This window comes from Ambystoma mexicanum, chromosome 6p (assembly GCF_040938575.1).
Source record: "Ambystoma mexicanum isolate Mex_15411 chromosome 6p, UKY_AmexF1_1, whole genome shotgun sequence".
NCBI classification, from domain to species: Eukaryota; Metazoa; Chordata; class Amphibia; order Caudata; family Ambystomatidae; genus Ambystoma; species Ambystoma mexicanum.
In genome coordinates this window covers 1,447,802,876-1,447,828,714 of record NC_090935.1, presented here as the reverse complement: position 1 = coordinate 1,447,828,714, position 25,839 = coordinate 1,447,802,876, and the positions used below count along the sequence as shown (strand labels likewise).

The following is a 25,839-nucleotide window of genomic DNA, read 5'->3' as shown; positions in this document are numbered from 1 at the left end:
GGAGTGGGTGGGAAGGCATGTACTGTGGATCCTTTGGCAGAAAAAAGATTCTTGGTGTCAGTTTTTCTTGATTCAAGATAATCCGCCATATTGGCTCAGGTCACCAGAGTGGGACGGGTATGCCCAGTCGTGGGTCCCATGCCTGCTGGGCAAAGAGACCCAAGCTACTCCTCACTGATAAGATCCATCAAGGCCGAAACATGTTTGGGTATGCTTGTGGTCTCGTCAGAAGGGATGTGACCTAGCAGTTCGGCTGGACAGCCCCTTTTGGGGTGGGGCCAAGTCTGATTTGCATATGGTCTTTCCCCTTCTGTAATGGCTTGGCAGGCGAAGAACGATGGTCTGGAGGGTGCCCAGAGCAATGCCAGTGGTTAAGATTCATTCTAAACCTTCCAGCCATCACCTCTTTGTTTTTACTAACAAAAAAGGTAATATCCTGTGGACACATTACAGAGGCAAAGACAATTTTTGCAAAGTCAATGGATCATACATTCCCACTTAACTACATGCGATGACCATCACATATATATATTTATTCTCTCTCTTTTCCCCCCTCCCTACCCCCCCTAATGATGACTCTCCTGTTCAGTTCCTGTCCCTTTGGGATTGAAGCCCCACACATTTAGGGGTTTTGTTGGCTGATTCTCTGACAAAGGGATGGCACCGGATACACATTCTGTTTACATTACTTGTTCCAGCCATTGGGGAACTTGCATTCATTGTGTGGCTTTGTATGTTCAACTGCCTCAAAAGGACTTTAAACGTGTTTGGCATGGATTTACAATGAATGTTTAATGTTTAAACATTACATTTCTAAAGAAGAAAATGAAATACAGAGAAACACTGAAAAATAAAGGGTCTGAACACATGTTTTAAGACTGGAACACAGTGGAAGGCCTCAGTTTTCCTTGTTTTGCAAAATGTTGAAGTGTACTACATTTATGGCAAAAACACATATCTTTTTATAATGATATCTGAAGGTTCCCATATTCACAAAGGGACGGGTTGGAATAAACTGAGTGTTACAAAAAAGAGAACTACATTTTTACAAATGACCATAACACACAACATTTCTGTGTGAGATGTGGCAGCCATTTTGTGACATCTAATAACAAAAGCCTGTCGCACATGGATTGAGTTGCAGTGGCCACAACGGGTAAAAGGTTACCAGCTCTGTGTAGAGGATCTGGCATTTCCTTTTAAGTATGTGTGACTATAGATACTGGGAACTCATTTATAGGAAAAAATATTATTTTAGAAAACATAGACCAAGAAGAGGTCCTACTTAATTCTTAAACACCAAGGAAAAGAGTTTCTTTCCACAAGATTATAGTGCTAATGAATGGAAGTATGTGTCTGACATGCAATTGAGCACATTTCGGGTGACAATGCTTTAGAATAGAACAAAGCAAATGCAATAGAAAAGTAAAAAACCTAAAATCTGTGATTCTGAAGGTAGTATAACGTCAGTGGTATTAACATTATTTTGGAAGAGAATTGATATATTTCTTTTGGCAGCATATGATGCACACTAACAAGAAATATTCTGGTGATTCATGAAACATTGATAACCAAATTCCAATTTAAAATCCCTGTCACAAGCAGTTAGGAACTTTTCCAGAGAGTATATTTCTGCTTATCAAAGTTCTTGTAGTTTAGCAGGATCTTCCCTCTACAGTTCCTTTAACACCTTCAACTTTGTCTGTCTGTTACTTTTCTGTTAACCAAATTGAGAAATGTGTGACTCCCAAAAAAATAAAGTTTGGGTTGCATTGTGCTCCTGTGAAGCCTCTTTGTACTATTAGGGACACTTAAACGAGTTTTTAAATACACTTGGAAGCCAGAAAACAGCTCCCAAAATATTTTATACATTGCTTTACTAGAGTGCTTTGGACAGCTCAATGTTAAAAGGTGCGCAACAGATTATCAACTACAGGTTTTTTTTTTTATAAGAATATGCTTTTCATTTTCCATATTACAATTTCTCTATAAGTGATATTATATGGAACTTGATGGTAGCAACTTCAACTAGGCGCTTTCATTAGGAGTGAAAACAAGTTTATTCAGAACATAATCTTTCATTAAACTTACAACAAATAAAATCAACACATAATGCACATGTCTCATCAACAACAGATTCCACGCAGTACAATCAGTTAACAGACAATGGACCATGTCCAAATTTGCCTAAAAGCCTATGATGATTATTTAGGATTTAAATCCACACATGGCAACAAAAAAGACCCAGTTAAATATGCAAGGTGGTTAGGTTCCTACACTTAAGCCTTACTTAAAATACAAACATTTATGTCCAAACGTGCAAAGATTCAATAGAGCCAATAAGTCAGGCCTTGCTGACTAAGAGACTGTGTAAGGATCAGGCTGGACCTTTACAGTCATTCTACATTCAGCAGTTTGGATCTGATGAACAATGAAGCTTTGAGAAACCTTGATCAAGAGGGGTGTACTAGCTTTTAACAGGTAAAGCAAAGCAGGTCTACGCTGCTTAAAAGACATTGGTCTGAGAAGAGGAATCAAGAAGTGATGACAAGGTGAATTGTAGGCTGGCCAAAAGAGCAGTAGGTGGAGCAAATCTTCTATGTCCACCATACATATTGGGCAAATTGAAATGTGTGTTATTTCGCAGTGATTCCATTCAAAAGGATAGTGTCAAATCTGTCTCGCGTTATAAGGACATGATCTTTTTGCATCCTAGGCCATGTTAAGTATCCTGGTATCTGACATTCGGAGGATTATATAGCTCCTAATGGTTTGTTCCTCTAGTTCCAGCTGTTCTCTTCCCATTTTATTTTCCAAGTCTCATGGAAGAGATACATTTTTCTGCTAAGGGGTTTTGTTATAACCAAATCGGAAAAGGAAACATTACAGTTTGCCTCTAATAGGGACTTGTTGATGAAAGCCATCCACGGAATCTGCAAACATTTATTTTGCTGTACATCATGGAAGAGACAACTTCCTTGGTCGGCACTGCTTTATTATTGTTCCAAGCCCTTAAGGGTTCCAGTCTTAGCTCATCTTCTAATGGAGATACATCCAGTTAATTATAAACTGCCTAGTTTGCGGCAGACACGATCTATTTCAGAACATGTTTCCACTACTGATATAGTTGTAGTATTCTGAAAGCCCCACACACTAGCCACATTTAAAGCTATGGCTTTGGGTTTGGCATTATACGCCCTTAGTAAAATTGAATTGTTGAGCCTTTACGAGGTTGGAGAATCTTTTTGTGTCTCCTATTGCCTGTGCCATCTTGGATGCTTGTTTTGACACATATGTATTTAGATTTATTGGAAAATGTAATATCCAGATATAAATCGGAGGGACTTACCATTGACAGAAAAGTGTTGGCAGTATACCTCAATCGTTTTGCCTTTGGAATGGCAAATTAGAACCGCAGATTTTGAGACACTAATCTGCAGATCCAAGCCTTCCATGTACTCGGCATGTGTGTCCAATAATTCTGTAGTGCGCGTGGAGTCCTTCCCAGTAGCACTGTATCGTTCGCATACGCTAGTACCAGATATGTTGCGTTTCGAAATGCAGAATGCTGGCGTTCTGCCTCAAATTGTTTGTGTGGCCATTGGTGTATAGTGAGAAGAGTAGAGGGGCCAATATGCATCCCTGTTATACCACCACTTCTGCAGGAAACCATCGGGACAGTGCCCAAAATTATCTATGAATGCTGTTTCTGGTGTGTAGACTCGAAAGGATGTCAAGACAATTCATGGATTTGAGGCATTGCCAGAGTTTCTCCCCGTTTACCTTGTAAAATGCAGTACTCCGATCCATGAATGCCATGTATATCGGTTCTCTATTCATGTAAAGGCACTTTGCTGCAATCAAGTAAAGGTACAGTGCTTGCTCGTTGGTGCCCACTCCCTCACAGAACCCCAGCTGGGTCTGTTAACTAGTTCTAGAGGTGGGACAGCACAACCCAGCCGAATATCTTTAACTGGGAATCCAGCAGGGGGGTTGGTCTATAAGCTGTCGGCAAGTCCATATTGCCTTTTTATAGATGGGAATATAATTGCTTGCATCCAAGATGCAGGGAATGAATGAAACTCTAATATGCTATTGAATAAAATTGCTAAAAACAGGGGCCCAGAAAGTTTCAAAGGAACGCTATAGGTCCGAGGGGATGCAAGCCGGGCCTGGACTTCACCCATGCCTGTGCAAGCCGGGCCTGGACTTCACCCATGCCTGTGCACACAAAACTTCAGCGTATTCGAAAAACGTACTCCGCTCGTCCCTAGGGTTGGATTTTCTGTTAGATCTCCAACTAACTCAACTATACTGATTCGGAGGGTTCTGCGTTAAGTGCTTTACCCAGATGTTATTCTGCACACTAGCCATAATTAAATTACACTGGGCGTAATGTTTCAGGCCGTGGTTTACCATTTCCCAGAATGTCCTGGAATTGGGAAGTGAGCGCAGTAATAACAAGTCTTCCCTGTCTTGCTGTTCTAGCTCTAGTTTCGTGGCTAGGGTTGCTCTTTTATGAGCTGCTTTCGCCTGTACCACCTGTACTTTATTGTGATAAGGGCCCTTAGGTCCATCACCAATTCTGCTTTGGTTACCTTACAGACTTCATGGAAACAGCTAGTCATTGTCCTCCTCTCATGTGCTCTTATTTCTGTAACAAATCTTGCAAAGATATCAGGGGTTAATTGCTGATATTATAGAACCATTTCAGGCCTGCACTATGGGCCTAGAATGGAGGACAACAAACTACTGTTTCCGTCAATTATTCCCATTTGAATTATTTCACTAAATATAGCAAACCGTCTCATTCTTTTTTTCTTTGCCATTACAACATTCTTAAGCATGGGACATTCAGGATCATTCGATCTTCCTGAGTCTACCTCCAATTTTAGGGACAAAGCAAAATTATCTGTTACTATGTCCACCCAAACTGAACTCCTTGAAGGCTATCTAATGGTGATTTGCCTTTGTAATGTGAGAGGGTATAATTACCTGGGACATCATATTGATGGTGTCCATTGATTGGTCTTATTCTTTTAACCAGTGATGCAGCATAAGTTATAGGAATTCAACATTCCCCATGTTAATTATTCATTTTTTGTCAAGAACATAGGACACATACGCAAACCTAGTTAAGAACATACAAATGATTTATATGCTGAAGTCAGTTGTTACCATATCATAGTCCCACCGAAGAACAAATTGTGAAGTAATTCCATCACATTACTAAAATAGATTGAAACTATTATGAATAACATTTCAGTAAGTAGAAGTTGGCGGTAAAGAGTAACAAAGGCAATCCCTGTAAACCATTTTGAAGCAGAACAACATACATATTGTAGATATTTTCACCTGTACCAAGACATGTGTTGCTATCTTTCGCTTCTGAACCTTGAGGATCATCGAGTTGAAGAATTTCCTCTCTGTTTAGCCTGTATAACACATCAGCATTGATAAGCGCACCACCTGTTCCAAAAAGACAAAAATCAGTAAATTATACACTTACTAAAATTAATTTCCCCTTCCATTGACAGAAACACTGATGAAATGCAATGGAGTACCTTCAGGAAATGCTTGGGCTGATCCAAATAGTATGTCTTTTGTACTGTGGACTGCAGAGCACACAGGAATCCCTAGACAACGAACCATTCAAAAAGGTTTCTACAAATCTTTACCAAAATCCTATCCTTGCATCATGTCCCCTTGAATCTTCCATGAGACCCATGGTAGTTTGAGGAACAGAGTAGGTGTGCCATGATGTTATAATGCAGGAGACAGGCATCTGTATAAGCAAATGGCTTAGTGCTTCATGAAGAACTTGAGCACTGGTGAGCTTCTCCAATGATCAAGAGAAATTGACATTCTTGTGCAATCAACAGGAAAACGGTTTAGGGCTTCTCAACAAAACAGAGAAGGCTGGGGGAGCCTGTGGGGAAGCTGAACCATGAGGGTGCTAAAAGCAGGCATGTGGATGGCATTGACTTGAGGGCATAGTTAGCAGGTGTGTAGTGTGGTATTGTATGATGACATCCCTAAGTGAAAGAAGGTTTCCTTTTATCTATTTACGCCATATTTTGAAGAGAAACCTAATTGGAATGTGTCTCAGTTGCTTACATGTGCTGAGTCCTGCTTCAACATTATAGGCTACAAAATAATGATTGCAAATATTTAAAATCCATTGATTGGCATAAAAGGGAAAGTCTAAATATCAATGCATCCATCATTCTTTCTCAATATCTGTCCGAAAGGTACACTCTTTGTAAAATCAAATCAAACTCTCCTACACTGATATAGAAAAGTGAATTTACCGGCCGGCCTACATAGAGTCTGAGCTATTTAGTAGTGGGCTTGGGGTAGAGTCCATTAAAGAAGAATATTTATGTTTTTTAAATTGATATGCTTCATTGTCTAAAACACTTTTTTTTAAACTCATTCGATTGAAGAAGGAAAAACATGAAATTATACGGAATGGAAACATTGGAATTCAAAAAAAGCATGCAGGAAAGGTATCACTTTCTAACAGGAGGTGGCGTTTCACAAAAGGGGAATACCTGCCCATGTTACTCTCCAAAATCAGCCTAATAGTCCCAAGAAAATATAACTGAGTATAGTAAGCAGGAAGCCAGAACACCCTCGGTAGCGCTCAGTTGGTGCGTTCAGGGGAGGAGAGGGGCCGTGTGCCCTTCTCCTCCCTGCCCAGTTGTCTCCCTTCTCTGTGACCCTCCGTATCCTACCCCGCTGTAGATCCATTTTGTAGTCATCTCTAAAACGCTCTGTTATGCATCTGTACTGTTGTATAGCTCTGTAAAGTGCTCCATTGTTTCTTAAAGCTATGTCTGTGCTCAATAAATACCAAAATAATAATAATAATACAAGATTATCTCAATGTAGGTGTAAATCAAGTGACTGATGATGTCTACCTCCTCCAAACAAACAAGTTCAATCTATTCATTAAGTTGGTACAGCAGAGCTAGGGTGTCCTATAAAAAGGAGTTACGTACATTAATTAACTTTTCATACTCAACCACTGTACGGTTTACCACATCCTCTTCTCTCCTCTGGCAGCAACAAGGAGTACAGCAGTCTCCATTTCAAAGCCATGCCCTCAGAAAAAGTATCAAATGAATTAATCTAGCTACCTTGCCTTTCAGATTACACACACACACACATATGCAAATCGCTCATCAAAGCATAGCTCTGAAGTGGCAGGTTAGCTAGTGTAATTCTAGCCACCCTAATATTGGCTGGTAGGCTCATTCCCTTGAATTTCCCCAGCAAAGTGTGATCTGGGGTGCCCCATATTTGCACGGCATACAAGAGTACTGGTCACTCGGTTTGTTTTGTACATTTGTAGTTGTGGCATTGAGCTTTCACCCAGCACTGCAGTCTACATTGTTTATTGCCCAGAAAAACCTTGCTCCCCTACATGGGAATGCCATAAGCAGCATTGATAATATTTTAGACCCAAATTGTGAAAAGTGTCTAGTGCGTGTTGATGTTAACATGTGCATCATCCTTGAAGGAACAGACTTCATGTTGGCTTAAATGCTGTAGGCCTAAGGCCGTTTATGAATGGTAGCATAGGCATACTGAAGGGTTGTGCCCAGCATTCTTTGGGAGAAAGCCATTAATATGAGCCAGACTTGCCGAGACATCAGAGATGAACAGAGTTAATAAACTAAGGGTAAAGGGACAGTCTTGTGGCAGCCCATTTTGGTTTGTTGCTTGCCTCCTCATCAGGCAAAAACATTTATTCAATTAGCTGAGTGCAGCTGAATTAACAGGATGAGAAGTTGGCCCCAATCCTGTAGTTCAACTCTTGACAAAGCGGCCATTGGTAGACAATGTTGAAGGCTGCTGCACAGCCGATAGAACCTGTGTACAGTAGTTCTCACAGAAATTATGGATTGTTGTCAGCAGGAAAAACAAGTAAAGATGCTTGGTCAAAGGCAGAGTACCCTCACTTGAAGCCAGCATACTCCGTTGCGATTAACTTGCACACCATCGCCCATTTTTCCGCTTCTCCGGTAGTATTTTACAAAATGTTATAATATATTGTTGATTAGTGAGAGATTAAGTCATAACCCACCGGTTCAGATTGACTGCCCGTATTCAATGTTGGCCTCACAATGCTGCCTTATCAATCGTGAATGTTTCTTCTGGTTTGAATTAAATGTTGAAACTGGGCCACAGGGTTGGAATGAGGGGTTTGGCTGCATAACCACTATTTTGGGACCATTTTTAATACCGGGTTTGAGCCCACAACGGGCAAAACTCTGTAGAGATATTTAAGACTTTGATAACAAGCATCAATGAAGGCTACTTCGAGAACATCAACATCACTGCTTTGTTTCACTATATAGGCTAGAGGTCAACGCAATTGGTGTGCTGAAGTGGAAACTCACACAAGCCTCCAAGGTCTGGCTCATGATCAGGGACTTTCTTGGGACTGTGTCTTTAAAACCATCATTATATACAACTACCCAGCATTTCTGTCCATTTGACTTGATTGCCTCTTGAACAGAGCTAAACCGGTCTTTGGCCTACTCTTTTCTTAAAATGTATTTCAATCTTACTCCTCCTATTAGCCTTCTTATATTTTCAAAGTCAGCATCGGAGTCCAGCTATCTTTTAGCATTGTGAAACAATTTGCGTAGCTCAGTTTGGCAGAATAGCAGCTCCCAAAGCAGTCCTAGATTGCAAGGAAAGGTTTAGGCAGACCATGACATGTGACTAATGCACCAAACTCACGGACAGCTGGGCCATCCATTGTAGATAATTATCTAGTGTCAGATAATTAGAACCAGAAAGAACCAGCAAGAGCATAGGGAACACTATTCTTATCTGAACTAGTCAGTCATATTTTTTCAGTTAATAGTTTCTTTTTTATCCCGTTGCGTGAAGACTCTAGCCCCAACATCAAGAATCGGCAAGTGAAAGCTTATGGATTGTGGCCGATCGCCATTCATCCTGCATCAAGATTTCATAGTCCTTAGTGCTGTGCCAGTGTTAATTATTAATGGAAGCCACCATTATCTTTCACTTTTGTAATCTTTTATTCAGCATTCGAGCCATAAAAGAGTAACATTTTAAAAATACATACAATTTCATAAAATGTCAATACATATCCGTTACCCTGGTGACAAATAAAACATACAATCTTAAAATTGATATTTCATATTACAATTAACAGATACAAATACAAATATAAAAAGAGAATAAGAAGACTAAAACCATCAATCAATTTCCATTCAGTATTTTTGTGAGCTTACTATTTATGCTCCAATAAATCAATATCGCATGGGGGGGGGAGGGATGCTAAACACGAGTTATAACCCTAAGCTCTTGCAGCCCCCCTGTATATCCACTGTCCCGCATACACAGCTTTTACTCAGGTCAACATTAAGCTGCTTTAATAGGAATTTAATCTTACAAGTCAAGCCCTATGAATGAATTTAGCCACCTTAAAACCCCTTCTTGGATAGTTGGGTGTCTTCCAAAATTCAAGTGATTCTGTAATTGTCCGTACTCCAGGTGATCTTAGTAAGAGAGTTACATAGAACTTCCCAAGTCCCTGAGTAATTGGGCAAAGGAACAGGAAGTGGGCCGCTGTTTCATCTATTACTTAGGGAAGGCAGAATCTGTAGCTATACATGCCTCTTTAACTACATCAAAAAGTAATGTGGGTGGAGATGTTTGTGTTTCCCCATGCTGTGCAGGAAATCCACAAAGTGAATCTCCCACTCTTTGCCTTGCATAGTCTATGGGATCTAGCTCAAAAAAGGCCCAGAGAGAAGGCCTCCATGCACTTTACTGCTTCCAGACCATTTACTGGTCCAACCAAGAAGACACCATTAGTGAATGACACAGACACAAAGTTCCTCAAGAGTTCCCTCTAATGTCGCTATCCCATCTTCGCAGTTAGGTCTAAGACAGATGATGATCATTAGAAAGGTAGGTTCTTCATTACTGCTAGCTGATGTGAGGGAACGCACTTAACAAAAGTCAAATACACAGGGATCTTAACCAATTTAAAGGAGAGGTTGTCCCTTGATTAAACAAGTGGGCCTTTTCTTCAGTCTATCTACGGATCTCCATTAAGGTGAAACCTATATGTCAAAAGCCAGGGTTCTTCTTAGCATAGGATTCCCATAGTTGAGATAAAACCTTTGAAGTTGTCACGTAAATGGCTTTCTAATTCTGCTATTTTGAAAGATAATATCCTGATTGAGGCCAATAAAGATTTATATCATTCTGAGTAATCATAGGTATTTTCATGCACTGATGTAACAGTCTCAAATCTGGAAGGTCTACTTCCCCAACCTCTAATATTTATTCTCATTTCTCTATGGGACTTCTCCCAAGTGTATTACTGAACTACGAGATTATATAGTCGTACGCCAGAAGTATTGTGTTGGAAACGGCTGTCTGCTCTTCTCCTTTCAGTTCAGGCAGTGCGGCTTGACGCATTCTTAAACATTACGAGGTTCTTTCTTCTAACCTCTTTTCGCCGTTGGAGCAAAGTCGTTTGAGTTTCTATCTGGTGCTTTCTCTCCACCACAGTGTGTTATGGTACCTCGGAAAAACCAGGGGGTTTGGCGTTGGAGCTGGAGCTAGTACTTGTGCCGGTGAGAGCGCTGGAGTGGGTACCGATGCCCTGGCTTGCAAGTACTGTGCCTCGCCTCTGCCTTACACTCCTTAGCGGTTGCACTAAGGTAAGTAAGCGATTGTGATCCGGAGACTATCGGGGGTTCATCCCCTTGATCGCTCTCTGATCACTCTCTGATGACTGTTGGCAGGGTTATTATAATTGGTAAAAAATAAAAAAAAACATCATACATTGAACATTGTACACTGCTGCTCGAAGTGGGCTGCAGTGGGCTGAGTGGGTCGAGTCTGAGCATTCGTTTTTCTTAAGCATTATTACATCTGATCCCAATATACTCCCACGAGCTCACGTTGGAAATACTACACTAATACAAAATGGAGAATGAACCCGGCACAACAAAAAGGCAAAAACGAAACGCCATTGAGTAGAGAGAGTGCCCAGGCTTAAATGATCCAACTCAGAACAATGAGAGTTCTGACTCTGACGCCAGAGCCATTGTTCGCCTAGAGGGATCAATGGAAAACCACAGTAAAGATGTGGGAGTGGGCGTGGGTGCGAGCGCAACCGTTTGCCCGATTAACATCAAAGTGGTAATGGGTGCTTCAACGACTTCCAGTGAGAACATTCTACAAAGGAAAAAAAAAACTCTGGTACTGTGAGCCCCTCCCCTGTTGAGACCCTGGATAAGACGCCTTTGGAGTAAAAATAAAAGTACTCTGGTAGTGAACACTGATGTATCAACCCCTTTTAAGGAAGGAACAAAAGAAGATTTGGGGCTCGCTGGCCTGGGCTCCCCTTCAGACGAGCTATGCATATCTTTCTCCAAACCCTCTATTTCCACGGTATATACACCTTTGGGAAGAACAACCGCAGTACAGATCAACTGATAAAAAAAGTGACCCGACCTCAATGAAAACCAACTACATTAACATCGGATGCATTGTTGGCTAAACAGATTCTTTTTTCAAAAACAAGATCAACGTGATAAACCAGAGGTTGTTACATCTGGTCTCTTAAAGGTTCTATCACTCGAAGATCAGTCAGAGGTCACTAAAACACAGAAATCATCGGAGACCAAGGCCACTATGACTGAAGCCATGGCATACGTAAAGAAAAATATGCAGTCTCTGTTGTTAAAACAGCTTTGTAATTCTTGTAGTGACATAATGCGTGCGCAAGCTACAGAAGGAGTAAAAGCATGCGGCTCCTTAAGTAAAGATCAAGACGAATCACTTATTGTGATTGAAGAACAACAGCTTAACATGGAGTCGACTGACACAGAATCAGCATCCAACAAAAAGTCACCTACAATAAACACAGTTAATTGCTGCTCTTACCTTGACTCTAACACCTTATATGAAACTTCACAAATCCTTGAACGATCAAGTCAGGGATCAGTCAACATGAATTGCAATGTTACATTCAAAACCCATATTTATCAAAGGTTTTGTAACTCTGCTGCAATCCAACTTTGACAAAAACGAGGAACGTATTTCTAACAGCCTACAAAATATAATTGACTCTGCTATTCAAGCTAAAAATAAAAAATTCTAAACCTGAGAAACCAGCCTGGGTCCCGGACATGATCACGTTGGAGAAAGAAGGACGTAGCTACTGAGACAATTGAGGCCCGGGTTCTGGCAGACGCAGAAGCCAAAACAACAAGTAACTCGGACTTGCATATAAAAACCAAAGAGACCAAAAAAACAGTTTGAGAGAGGTTGTAAGGCATAGTTAAAGAGTATTGGTTGCAACCCCTCTGGGATAAGAACAGGAGTAGCCACTCGCCCTATTGTGACAAATCATGACGAAATAAAAACATTTGTTTGCTCGGATGAAGAAGTAGAATGTGTGATAGAGTTGCAGCTTCAACAGACGCACAAAAAGTTAAAAAACTACAAATCTATCGGCGGGGAACACACAGAAATTAGACCACAATCCTCCAAAAAAAAAAAGGAAATAGGATATCTTCTCAAAACTAAGCGAAGTAGAGTGAAAATTGAATTCCCCTAACACAAAAAGACAGCTGCTGAAAGCCAGACTGATAAAACAAAAACAAAAACTGGAAAACAAAATCAATCCAGCATTGCCTAGTTACTGAATAGAGTTAAGCTTAGCGAAAAACACTTACATTTTGTGAAAAACACTGAAAAAGAGTCGAGAAAGGACCCTATAAACACTGACAATAGTGCCTCCATGCCAAAAGTCACATCCCCCAGGAAGACCTTACAGTTAGGGGTTTCGAGTACAAGTCATAGTATCCTGAAGGAAAAATCGAATAAGAATAATGAGGAGGAGTACAAGGAGGACACTGAGGTCCTTTTAACATACCCAATAACGGGAGACAAAGACTTGGATGAAGATGGGAGTGAGTGCATGTTGGAAGAGACGGTCCGTATACAGGCACCTTAGATCGGGAAAACTTCTCAAATAATGAAGATCAAACTATAAGGAAAGTGGTGGAAAGAGATGGCCAAAGAGTAAAACAGATACATTCTACACAATGGTTAAGCACTAAGGTTGGACCGAAAGAGTGTTTTCTGAATAAAAAAAAACAGAGAGTGTTCCTTAAAACTCCTCCGTAACAAGAACAGTTACTTCTAAATCCCCCAAGGTTACAAAAAGCAAGGGGTTGGCCCATGTAACTCAACCCCGGGAACTGACAGGATACCGGGTAGTACAAGAAACAGACTCAGAAGATGAAGATCGTCCTACGAAGTTTGTACCTTTAAAAATAAACAAATCCCAGAGACGTCTCCAAAAAAAGGAAAAATTGAATAAGTGTACAATATTGAAGAAGATGAGCTACCGTCTAGATTTGTGCCCCTTAACACAAAAGCTTGCATAAAAAGAAAATCAACCGACGTTTCCAACAATGGACGAGAAAAGGACAAGTATTGATAAACATATGACTGAAAGAAGGGAAGAAAAGTTGGCTAGCAGAAACGCTAGTTCCTCTCATAAGGAATTTGTAGAAGCCAAACTAAAAGACGATACAATCCATCATCTTCTGCTAGAGAATATACATAGAAGACAGGACGAGCTGGTATTAAATCGTGCAAACATACTATGTCTGTTACACGGTTTCCCGAAATTGAGATTTCTTGACTCTAGTGACTTCCATTTAATTGAATTCCCTGAGGAGGAGAGACTCGATAAAGCTATCATCTATGTTGCCTCTAAAGGGAAAAAGAACAGAATAGTGGAAGTAAGAGATACACTGGTAACCATGGGATTTGAGCTGTTTGAATATGAAGATGATCAACAAAAAAAGAAGACAAAATGAGAGACAATGTTGAAAGTCAAATTCTTCTGAAAACATGAGGGAAAATTTGCAAGAGGATGATCATTGCCAGGAGGTTTAAGGGGGTGGGGGTGTTGATTTAGGTCAACCCTCCCCTAGAAAAAACTTAAAATGAACATTGGATAACAGAAAGCAGAACTATGTGTTGAAAGGGACTTAACGAGAAGAAGGGTCCAACCTAGAAGACATCGAAAGCTGGCCCTGGACAGCCAGAGCACTGTCCGGAGGTAATCGGACCTTATAACATTCTGTATCCAGAGATCGACCCAAGGAGCTGGGTGAGGAAAAAAAGAGTCAGACTTGCCTCTTGGAACACTGTGTTTTTCCCATCTATTCTGTGCCAACAATCTGCAACTTGATGCTTATGAAATAATATGTCTCCAAGAGACTTGGTTATCCGAAGCTCCCTTACTTGACTGATATGAAATTTACATCAACCAGGCCATAAAAGGAAAAATAGGGAAGACCAATGGCAGGCCTCTTGCTCGCCTTAAAAAATACCCTAAAATTCAAAGTATTTAAAGAATTGTACCCCTCTCCCTGGATCCAGGCACTTTTAATTACAACAGGTCTAAAAAGTAACACCCAATTGAGAAACATTCTATTAATGAATCTCTATTGGAACCCGGTGTGTAGCAACGATGAAGACGACATCAGTACAGTAATAAATGTCATTGACAACGTGGGGGGATTAATAAACAACTTTGAAATCTTGATATGTGGGGATCTTAAAATCCACTGTTCCAACGAGAAAGTCAACATCATTGCCAGTGGTTCTATATCCTCCATCTCCCAGGAGGTTAGAGCAACTATATGGCGAAACGAGATGGAAGAGAGGAACATACATATGGCTAATGGTAATATACAGGAGGACGCTCCAGCCAAATCCACCTGCAAAAGAGGTGTAGACCATCAAACACTTGACTAAGTGTTCGCTTCGGAGAACCTGTTCGTGAACCTGACAGACTTCCGTATTAAGACTTCAGACAAGAGCGATCATGAACTTTTAACCATCTGTATTGGGAATTGGCTGCATCAGAGTCACAATGAAACAAGGACAAATATGTATGTACAATCGGGCCATAATAGACTGGCAGTTGAGAATAAACTTGACATTGAAGCCAAAGAGTTACGCAGGTTGGAGGCCTTCAAGGAGGTGACTAGGGATTCCGCTAAGCAAGGTTTTAAACGAAAGCATGTATTTGATACAGAGATAATGACGGGGAAAAAAAGGCCTTGGAGATCAATTTCAATAGAGCCAAGAACGAACGGAATCCAACACTTCTTGAGAAACTGAAACAACAATATAAAAATTGGTTAAAGAACCATAAATGGCTCTTACATCAAAGAGACGCTAAGAAAATGCTAAGTTTAATCTCTACACAAAACACGAAGGGCATTTGGAAGATACTGAACACCTTGAATGCACCACACAACTCCTTAATGTTGAACAGTGTATCAGCAGCAGATTGGATGAAAAACTTTGAGCTCCTATTTAAATCTGAAATGAACTTGGGAGAAAAGCTGGAAGGCTTATATTGGAGAAAAATCTTGGCTCGCCCTTCCTGTATTTCATTTGATCTAATATGTGAAGAATTGGGCTTGAGTTCACTCTTGGCCATTGTACAATGGAAAACATTGGCCTTCTTCTGTAAATGTTTATTGAATGAACGGGAGGGAGGTTTTGAAGTACTCAACGAGACACTATGAGCAAATTCGGATCAAAAGTTAACAATTTTGAAGAAACAACGCTTGACTATTCTCATGGAAGTAGGCTCTTCAGAAAAATCAATCTCTCATCTTGAATCCTGCTAAAGTAAAAAGACAACTTCTTGACTTAGAATGGATTTATACCAAAGAGAAAGCCCAATCATTAAAACTCTATGGTCCCAAGGCTCCGAACTATAGAGCCAGGGGAAACCCACAGGAGTACTTAAAACAATTCCCATGTAGCTCATATAGAAATTACTTCTTGAGACTGCGGATGAACCTGGTGCAGACCAAGGAGGTGTTGGAAGAAAGAAAACCGAAAGAGCAGACAGACTTAACTTGTAGGTGGTGTAAACGCCGGAAAGAAACCTTGCAGCATATAATCATGTTTTGTTCCTTCCTAACCAACCAAAGGAATAACCGGTTTGGCAAATGTATTAAGCAACACTCCACCAGAACTGTAATCCAATGGTGGGATGCTATCTTACAGGGGACAAGTAACTCCCCGATTCTTGCCACCCTCGGCTTCCTAAAATAAGACTTAAATGAAATGGTAGTATCTGGAAGAGAAGTGAACAACCTCCTTGAGTAATGATGGACTATATTTCCGGCTCCCTAATTGCAAGTTTTCCTTTCTTCTCTTAAACATTGTTAATAGATTAATTTTGTTTAACACCTCTTCTTCTTTCTTCTTTTTCCTTTTCTTTGGTTAAATTGTAAAAAGAATTTGTTGTTTTTAGCTTAAGGTTTTCACGAGTAAAACCAATAAAAACTATCAACAAAAAAAACTACGAGATTGATTGCTAGGGGATCAGGAACATTAGTTGCTACCTCCCTGTCGAGTGTCTGACCATGCTGTTTCAAGATAATAGCTGAAGTTTATCTCAGTATTGGACAGTCGTCAGCAATTGGGAAAAACATCTCTCTGAACAATCCCCCTTTTCCTCAAGATCTTCAATGCATTTCAAGATAACACTTCAGAGAGAAAAAAAAGGGCACTCCTGTAAACTCGTTCTGAGTATTCGAGCGACAGCGCAAACTTCCCAATATGGTAAACATATTTAGACCAAACACAGGCTTCCCTTTATGGTATATGCTTTAACCAGTGTGCTATTATCAAGTCCTCATTTGCTCACTTTCTCAAGTGATTTGTATTTGGAGTTTTGTAAAGCATTATCATTCACTCATGCTAGGTATTTTGGCACCAACGAGGAGAAAGGCAGAACATCTGAGCCCCATTAAATTGCCAAGGACCTAGAGATATGAGTTACTAGGTTTTATTTGCCTCTAGAAATAGGAACATTTTAGGATATTTTCTGTAACACTGAAGGCTGCACTCATAACGTAATGTGGCCAGAAGACACTTTCAAAGTTTAGCCGTGATGGTGGCAAAAGATTGTGAGCAGATCCTTCTTTCCCTGTACCCTAGAACAAGAAGCAATTAGCTGGATCTTGATCATAGATAGTGTGAATGAAAGCAGTGGTGTAGTCTAGGAGACAGCAAGATTTTTTTTGCCCAGGAATGCAATTACAAACCAGGCACATAGATATAAACATAAAAATGTTGCTTAACTGGCAGCCAATAAAATAGCCTAGGCTAGATGTAATCTGGTCAAATTTGCAAAGTTAGTCGAGGAGCCTAGCAAACGTAGAGACTGAAATAAGGATTTGACAAGCAGCAGCTGAAAGCAGTTCCTTGGTGTTTGGCATCACTCAGCAAGCCGAAGCTACCTCTGGGGAACCAGGAGCTGTTGTATAGCATTCTACAAATGTGACTACCACATAAAATACCAACTATACCGCACACAGGCAATGTCAGATAGGTATGTTTGCATAGCACCAGTTGGCCTGGGAGCCAAATGTAGCTCCTGGTAGCTGTTGATTTTAAGTCAACCAGCCTCTCCTAGGCTACAAAAGCAGAAACTAAATAGCTCCAACCTCCCAACAATTTTGAACCCTGCAACTACATTCTGCACTGTTTGCCAACAAGAACTAACATTATATCTGAGCAACACAGACAAGAAAATGTTGCCCAAAATGAAAGCACTGATAACCATCACTAGCTGAGGGAAGGATAGAAGAGGAAGCAAGCTCTTTAGCTCTTTTCAAATGAAAGAAGCATGCTTTAGATACTGATGCCACTTCTAGATTCTGAATGAGCCCCATCTCCATGATGGTGTCCAAATTACTGACCAGAGGGGTTGGGACTGGAGAAAGAGCAGATTTCTGGCCAAAAGGTGGAATCCTAATAGTCCTACTTCACTGTTAATACCCGAGTAAACAATATAGATTGCCACTCAGAGGTTTAGACTACGATCTACACGCGGCACGCCGATTAGAAGGTTCACTCCTTACCGGACATCGCAGAGGGAGCGTTGACTTAGGATTCATCCAATCTATATTGAATTCAATTAAATCACATTGGATAAAATACTGGATCAATCCATCAAAGAGAAAAAGAGATTAAGTACAAGGGAACGATGGAAACATCCCAAATAAAATGAGCATTAGAAAGTTGAATGAATACTAAACCAAGATGAAATAACTATAAACAAGACATCCATTGGCGCACTTGTGAATTCTTGAAAATGACTTGATGTTGAAACACGTGTCAGCTCAGCGCTATTCATTAAAGGGATCAATATCTTACGAACTAGATTAGTATATAGATAATTATCGGAGAAGCACAGTCTAAACTTCTGAGTGGCAATTTATGTGGTTTGCTTACTTTGTATTAGGGGTTCATGCATGAGGCAGACAGGAGCGCATGCGTGGGGCAGACAGGAGCGCATGTGTGGGGCAGACAGGAGCGCATGCGTGGGGCAGACAGGAGCGCATGCGTGGGGCAGACAGGAGCGCACAGACGGACTGGAGCGCATGAGTGCGTCGAGTGGACCGGAGTTGTCACATCAGGGTCTGAATGACCCGCGCGCCTCCTCATCACGCCAGGTGAAACAGACCTCTTTCAAGGTACCTACCATAGTCGTGACGCTTCGCCACAGTATCCGATGTTTCTCAGCCCCTTACTTCTCTCGGTGGCGGTTACCCTGGAGATTGGGCTCAACAACATCAAAGCTATCGACAACCCAGCCTTTGCCTACAACTCCCAGGAAACCTACCTTTTGCATGCAGTTCCGACTATTCGGAACGTGAGCTCTGATGGGCTTACGGCGCTCCGCCTCCTGGGTATTTTTGGCACTGCAGCGGGAAGGGCGCTGCTTCTGATTAACGTTGCAACCGGCATCCAAAGTTTCGTCTTCTGCGCCTTTCTATTCATTGCCTTCCCGTGTACCAATTCCTGTTTTTCCAATTACAGACTGCCTTGAGACTTCTCAATTCTTCTGCCTACCTGTGTACCGGACCTTTGCCTGTCCTACGGTTTGCTTGCTTGACCATGTTCGTTTCGTGCTTCAGAGACTACGAGACAATCATTTATTTGTTAAAGCTGAAAAATGCGTATTCAATTCTACTGAAGTAGAGTTCTTGGGGTACGACCTTACTAATCACAGAATTAGAATGAGCCGTTCTAAAGTCAGAGCTGTTCTTGACTGGCCTGTGCCTACTACTACCAAGGCCTTACAATCCTTTTTGGGGTTTTCAAACTTTTACAGACGATTCATTCACTCGTTTTCATCCATTTCAGCTCCTTTGACAGCATTGACCAGCTCTAAACGGCATTTCAATGGAGTCCGGAGGCGCAACAGTCCTTTGAAGCTCTGAAAGCCGCCTTCTCGACTGCTCCAGTAATGTAACATCCAAATCCGCTCTTCCCATATCTAGTGGAGGCCGACGCCTCAGGCTCCGCCATTGGGGCAGTACTATCCCAGTGTTGTCCTGATTCAGGTGAAATCCATCCGGTTGCTTTTCATTCACGGAAGTTGACTCAATATGAACAGAACTACCCCATCACGGAAAGAGAGTTGTTGGCCATCAAGGACGCCTTTTCTGAATGGAGACATCATTTGCTGGGTGCGCGTCATCCTGTCACGGCCTTTTCAGATCATCGGAGTCTCCTTGCGTTCAAGTCCATGAAATGTCTTACCGCAAGACAGGCTCGCTGGCATCTCTTCTTTTCACAATTTAATTTCACCATTACTTATCGGCCAGCCCGGTTCAATACTTGTGCAGACGCTTTGTCACGTTTGTATTCCAATTCCGGTGGTAAAACTAACGACCACTCTCTCCTGCTACCCTGTAGAGTGGACTTTGGGTGCCCTCCTCAACCTCTACTTCGCTCTCGGATATCCGAGTGTGTTTCCTCACATGCAAGGGAGTGTGAGGCTCTCAACCTCGATATAGTGCAGGGTTTGCCCTACATCCAGGGCAGATTGTTTCTACCTCCTGGTGATGTGCGTCTACGTGCACTTGCTTGGTCTCATGATTCACTGATGGCGGCTCATCCGGGACAACAAAAAACCCTTGACTCTTTGCGCCGTTGGGCTTGGTGGCCTTCTAAGTCCAGCGACGTAATTGATTATTTGGCCTCCTGTTCAGTATGCTCTCAGTCTAAAATCTCTAGATCTAAACCTGTGGGTTTGTTGCAGCCTCTTCCAGTGCCACATAAACCATGGTATATGGTCTCTATGGATTTTATAGTCGATCTGCCCTCTGTGGATGGCTTTGATACTATTTGGGTTGTCATCGATTATTTCACTAAGATGGCACTGTTCTTTCCGTGTTCCGGGCTGCCTTCTGCACCTATATTGGCCTCCATGTTTCTAAAGCATGTTTTCCCATTCTTTGGGCTCCCTTCCATTGTGGTTTCGGACCACGGCCCTCAGTTTACGTCCCGCTTCTGGAGGGCGTTGACATCGTCTATTGGTGTTGATGACAGGTTCAGTTCTGCTTATCATCCGCAGGCGCATGGGCAAACAGAGAGGGTCAATGCAACTCTTGAACAATACCTGCGTTGTCTCCGTCTTTATTTCCAATCATCCTGGTTGGCGATGTTGCCACCCGCTGAATTCGCCTATAACAACTTGCGACATTCGGCTTCTGGTGTTTCTCCTTTCTTTGCTTTGTATGGCTACTATCCTCGGTCTTTGCCCCTGGATCCTACACTTCCCATTGACAACCCGGCTGCATGAGCTTCGGGATCTCAAATCTGTTCACAAATCTGTTCTGGAACATCTCCTCCGTGCTCAGGTTAAGGCAAAAAAATATGCGGATCAGCATAGGATTCCTGCTCACAGTTATAAAGTGGGTGCAAAAGTTTGGTTGTCTACTCGCAACTTGAAGATCCCTGGAAAACGCTTGCTCCTTTCCAAGTTAGTGGGTCTGTATGCCATCACTGAGGTGATTAGTCCGGTTGCTGTGTGGCCTTCTCTGCCTTCATCTTGGAAAGTGCCTCCAGTTTTTCATGTTTCCCTGGTCAAGCCTTGCCCACCTTCTACTCGTTTGCCTGCTCGTCCTCCCCCCGATCAGGGTGGATGGCGATGTCGAATAGGAGGTGGCGGATTTCCTGGATTTCCAGCTGCGCAGGGGTCGTCCGTTCTACCTTGTTGATTGGAAGGGGTACGGCCCGGAGGATAGATCCTGGGAACCATTGGGGAACATCCGATCTCCTGTGCTTCTGCGCCGCTTTCATGCCCGCAAGGGGTTGGCGCTGCCTTTGGGGGTGGATGCTGTCACACATCGGGGTCTGAATGACCCGCGCGCCTCCTCATCACGCCAGGTGAAACAGACCACTTTCACGGTACCTACCAAAGTCGTGACGCTTCGCCACAGTATCCGACTTTTCTCAGTCCCTTACTTCTCTCGGTGGCGGTTACCCTGGATATAGGGCTCAACAACATCAAAGGTATCGACAACCCAGCCTTTGCCTACAACTCCCAGGAAACCTACCTTTTGTGTGTAGTTCCGACTATTCGGAAACGTGAGCTCTGACGGGTTTACGGCGCTCCGCCTCCTGGGTATATTAGGCACTGCAGCGGGAAGGGCGCTGCTTCTGATTAACGTTGCAACCGGCATCCGAAGTTTTGTCTTCTGTGCCCTCCTAATCATTGCCTTCCCGTGTACCAATTCCTGTTTTTCCAATTACGGACTGCCTTGAGACTTTTCATTTCTTCTGCCTACCTGTGTACCGGACCTTTGCCCGTCCTACGGTTTGCTTGCTTCCTGATTCCGTACTGTCTTCTGCCTACCTGTGTACCGGCCCTTTGCCTGTCCTACGGTTTGCTTGCTTCCTGATTCTGTACTGTCTTTAGCCCGCCTGTGTACCAGATCTCGCTGCCTGTCCACTGGATTGCCTTCCGCTATTTCTTACCGTACAGAAACTTCTGTCCTGAATTACCTACCACCGCCTTCACCTGGTTTTCCTCTCCTTCCCAGCTGACTCCAAGTACTGGGAACTGCTTCCTTCTTCAATTCCAGTGTTCTTCTGTGGATTCCGACTCCATTCTGTTGTTTTGGATTTATTCCCTCAAGTGTACGCAAGGACGCTTTGCTGATTGTACACAAAGACTCATTTCTGAAAGTGCACACAGGGACGCCTTGCTGAGAAGTGCACCTACCAGTATCTAGTGCGCTCCTTGTGCCGCCCGGGTATAGCATCCCTACTAGCCTTCCTGTTTATTGTTTTGTACCTCCGTTGTTTCTAACCTGGATTGATTAGGTTATTTCAATTCGTGTTCTGGTAAGACTTCCTTAACTTTTCTTTATTAATTCCTATCTGAACCATCAAAATAGAAGCTAATATCTTTTCTATACTTACAGGGGAAATTCCATTTCTGTTCCTTTTCAATTACAAGGGGAGTGGGTGACCCAGGTACTTTCTGCTTTTGTGAGGCTTTTCTTGTGGTGATCTTTGCTCTCCCCAAGTATTTACCAATTGTCTTTTTCTTTTTAGCTGGGTCCGTGACGGTGTGTTTTCCCCGCTCTTTTGGGTGATCGGTCTCTCAGTCTGTGATTTAGTGCAGCTGAGAGTCATATCATCAAAAAGAGCTTATTTCCCTCAACAGAGAGGAGGTTCAGGTGGAGGCTCCATCTCAAGCTCTTCAAGCAACATCCAGTACAACCGTCCTGGTCGCTTGCCCGGATCACTCGCCGGCCGGTGAGTAACAGGAGTGTGTGGAGCAGACTGGGGTGCATGGAGTGGATAGGAGTGCATGGAACGGACTGGAGCGCATAGAAACACGTGACGTATATAGTATAATTTGGAATGCAGAGAACGTTTGAAAGAGCATATAACCCATCATATCACACCACCACGCTTACTCTCTCCTTTACACCACAACTCAACTAGAACACAGAGATACTATGACACCATTCGGTATAACTGTTCTCATACCAACATCTGCCGCACACTCCCCATCATTCTAAGTAAACACTGCTGGTTACACCCCCCCAGCCAGGCGTTCTCCTCAGGCCTAACGCACCCACTTTTCGGTCTGGTCAAATCCTGCCAGAACGAACAAATACTCCTGATCTCTCAACCACCACACCTACCGCTAAGAAGCAGCTATTACACGAATACCGCACCAGCTGCACACATACCCGGTGCTCACACGCACCTTTGACTCTCTCTACTGATCTGAACTTCGGTTCCCAAGGGCGTTCAACCTACCAGCGCCTTCAGATCATACCAATGGTATATAAGGCGCTATATAAATGCAAAATAACATAACATAACATAGGGGCAGAATCCCCGCCACCCACAGACTGCAGCTATCCTGTTTCTTCATATTTTATAGCTAACTCTTATCATAACCCAAGCGCACCGGACCCAGGTTAGCCCCAGAGGATATACATTTTACTAATACCTCAGTATTGTCAGCGATTATCATCAAGGAATTGCAGTCCATTTGTGTCTTAATGGTGTTGAGACAGAATCTCACATTTAATGAGTTAATCTCTGTTACTACACAGTTTCACTAGAATCTGGGTATCATCAATGAGGCCAATGGTAAAATTTTAAAAAAGTGGGGCCAAAGCAGAGGCCTTCCAGACGCTGCAACACAATGGTCTTGGGTCAGAGAAAAAGGCACCTAGTTCCACTGGCTGTGCACGATTAGTAAGGAAATATCTTGTCGATCTCAGGGCAGTAACCTAAATGCCCTTTGACTAAGTATGCCTTTAGTATCTGGTGTTTGACTTTGTGGAAAGCTGGATAAAGATCCAATAGTATCAAGACTCCCTCACCACCACCATCCACGTCCTCCCCGAGTTGGTCCAATATGGATGTAGTAGCCACCTTTGTGCCGAGTCCCATCTGAAGCCATATTGCGCAGTCTCCTGACTGTTGTGCACCTCAAAACAGGTTTGAAGTTGGTTGCCCACTACTCGTTCCAACTGTTTAGCCAGGTAAGGCACCCAAGTAATAGGTCTAAATTCCCTAGAATCCAAAGATGCTTTCTTGAGGAGGGGGGTCACAGATGCCTTTTCCAAGCCGGTGGAAACCTTACAGTATGCAGGGATGAATTATACAGATTGCAGGTCCCACTACTCAACATATGCAGAATTGTTTTAGCCACTATGGGTGTCAAAAAGTTGCAAGGGGACCTTGAACATTTTGAAGAATTAATGAGAAGTTCAGTGTGGGTCATAATTGTTCCCCCAAAATTTTATTTTATTGAAGATTTAACACACATGGATACACAAAATGTCAAAGGCCATAACACCGATCTGTACCTCCCATTCAGGCTCTAAGGTACCATGGGCACGTCTACATGTACGAACAACTTCGCTCATACTGTATTGATCTTACTGAATAAGAAATTAGCCAGGTTGCGACTCAACACTGGGATGGAACAACAGTAATGGCACAACATTTGTGCAGTTATTTGATAATCAGACAAAGATCTTTGGAAAAATGAGGGACATTACGTATGCCGTCCCTGCTGCTATGTCTTCTAGGAAATCAACTGTGACAACGTATACATTCTAAGTTGGCTTTTAAGTTGAATATTAATAAATTGTATGGAGGAATGCCCCAGTTTCCTTTCCAAAATCTGTGTCAAATGCGAAAGGCACCCGATTTCACAAGTAAACCATTTGGCCCATTTGTGCATGCTTTGTTTGCACTAGCTAAGTAGAAGCAATGGATTCCATCATCACAATGATAGTATGTTAATGCTTGCATTCGAATGCTGGTGTCAGAGGAGTCACAAGCTGTTCCAGTATTGTTTAGCAGATTCATACTCATTGCCTCTTTACACAGTAACTTCCATGATTGAGTTTTGGCCGAACACTTATTTTTAGTGGTTGCAAGTGCATACTGCTACTTTCTATGGTAAGTGTTTTTGGCTTTACTAAACTACATCTACTGCAAACATTTCCACTAGACTCTGTAATAACTATTTTCTCATTTTTCTTAGTTTCTTTTTTTTAAAGAAATAAACACAATGTACAAAAATATACAAGCGGAAGCATTATCAAAACCCACAAGATATTCCCCTATACATTTTACAGGTCAAGCTCCAGGAAACAAGACTACACATCCTGAAAAGAAATGCGTTTCTTATGGGTTTCTTGAAGGATTGCAGCTTTTCTACGCACTATCCACCGAGGTTTTGTGCCTCTCACAAAGCTAATCTGGCCACAAAATGTGCACTCGCCACCAGGTATTGGTTAATTGTTAAGAGTCATCTCTCTGAGGGTGTGTGTCACGATGGGACACCAAAATTCCCAGTGGCCATAAAATCCCTTTCAAGTTGAAGACCGTAGATTCGAGAGCGCTACTTGCTCCTTCCATTCAGGCCAGACCCCTGAGGTGAGAAAGACGGATTAAGGTAAATGAAGGCGAAAACTATGCAGCAGCACAGACAGTGGGTTTGTTACTTTGTTCTCTCCAGCAGCTATGCAGAGGAAAATTAATTTGAAATCATGGGCGACCCACTGGAATACATTGTTTTAGTTTCTCCCCCTGCTGGGAGAAACAAAGCAGACACACATAAGGCGAAAAGACATCAAGCACTGCTCTCGCAATCCATCAGTTGTCACCAGGGATCAAATGTTATAATCACTCAGCAGGTGAAACAAAAGTAACAATCACACCCACAACCTTACTAGAGGGTTTCTTACTAAGAAAATACATGCTGGCACACAGCGATTAGCAGGCAGACACAGGAGTGATCCCAGCGGTGGGAGGAATGAAAGCACAAATGCAGACCAAGTCAAAGTTAAATCCAAAATAGTGGGTATCCCTTAAATAGTGTTAGGCCAGCACCCTGGGAAAGCCACCTGGACCTATCAGGAAACAGCACTAAGCCCATCA

General features: G+C 42.3%; 1 protein-coding gene across 4 annotated transcripts in view; it reads right to left on the bottom strand.

The window, feature by feature from the left end:
* The window catches only part of LOC138510501 (zinc finger protein 530-like), a 463,288-nt gene that overhangs the window by 292,486 nt on the left and 144,963 nt on the right, over positions 1 to 25,839 (bottom strand). For 3 of the 4 annotated variants that reach the window (XM_069626199.1, XM_069626200.1, XM_069626197.1), the window contains exon 4: positions 5,356 to 5,469. In XM_069626199.1, coding sequence (XP_069482300.1) covers positions 5,356 to 5,469 — 114 coding nt within the window. The remainder of the gene's footprint in view (positions 1 to 5,355; positions 5,470 to 25,839) is intronic. The other variant, XM_069626198.1, reaches the window with a different exon arrangement.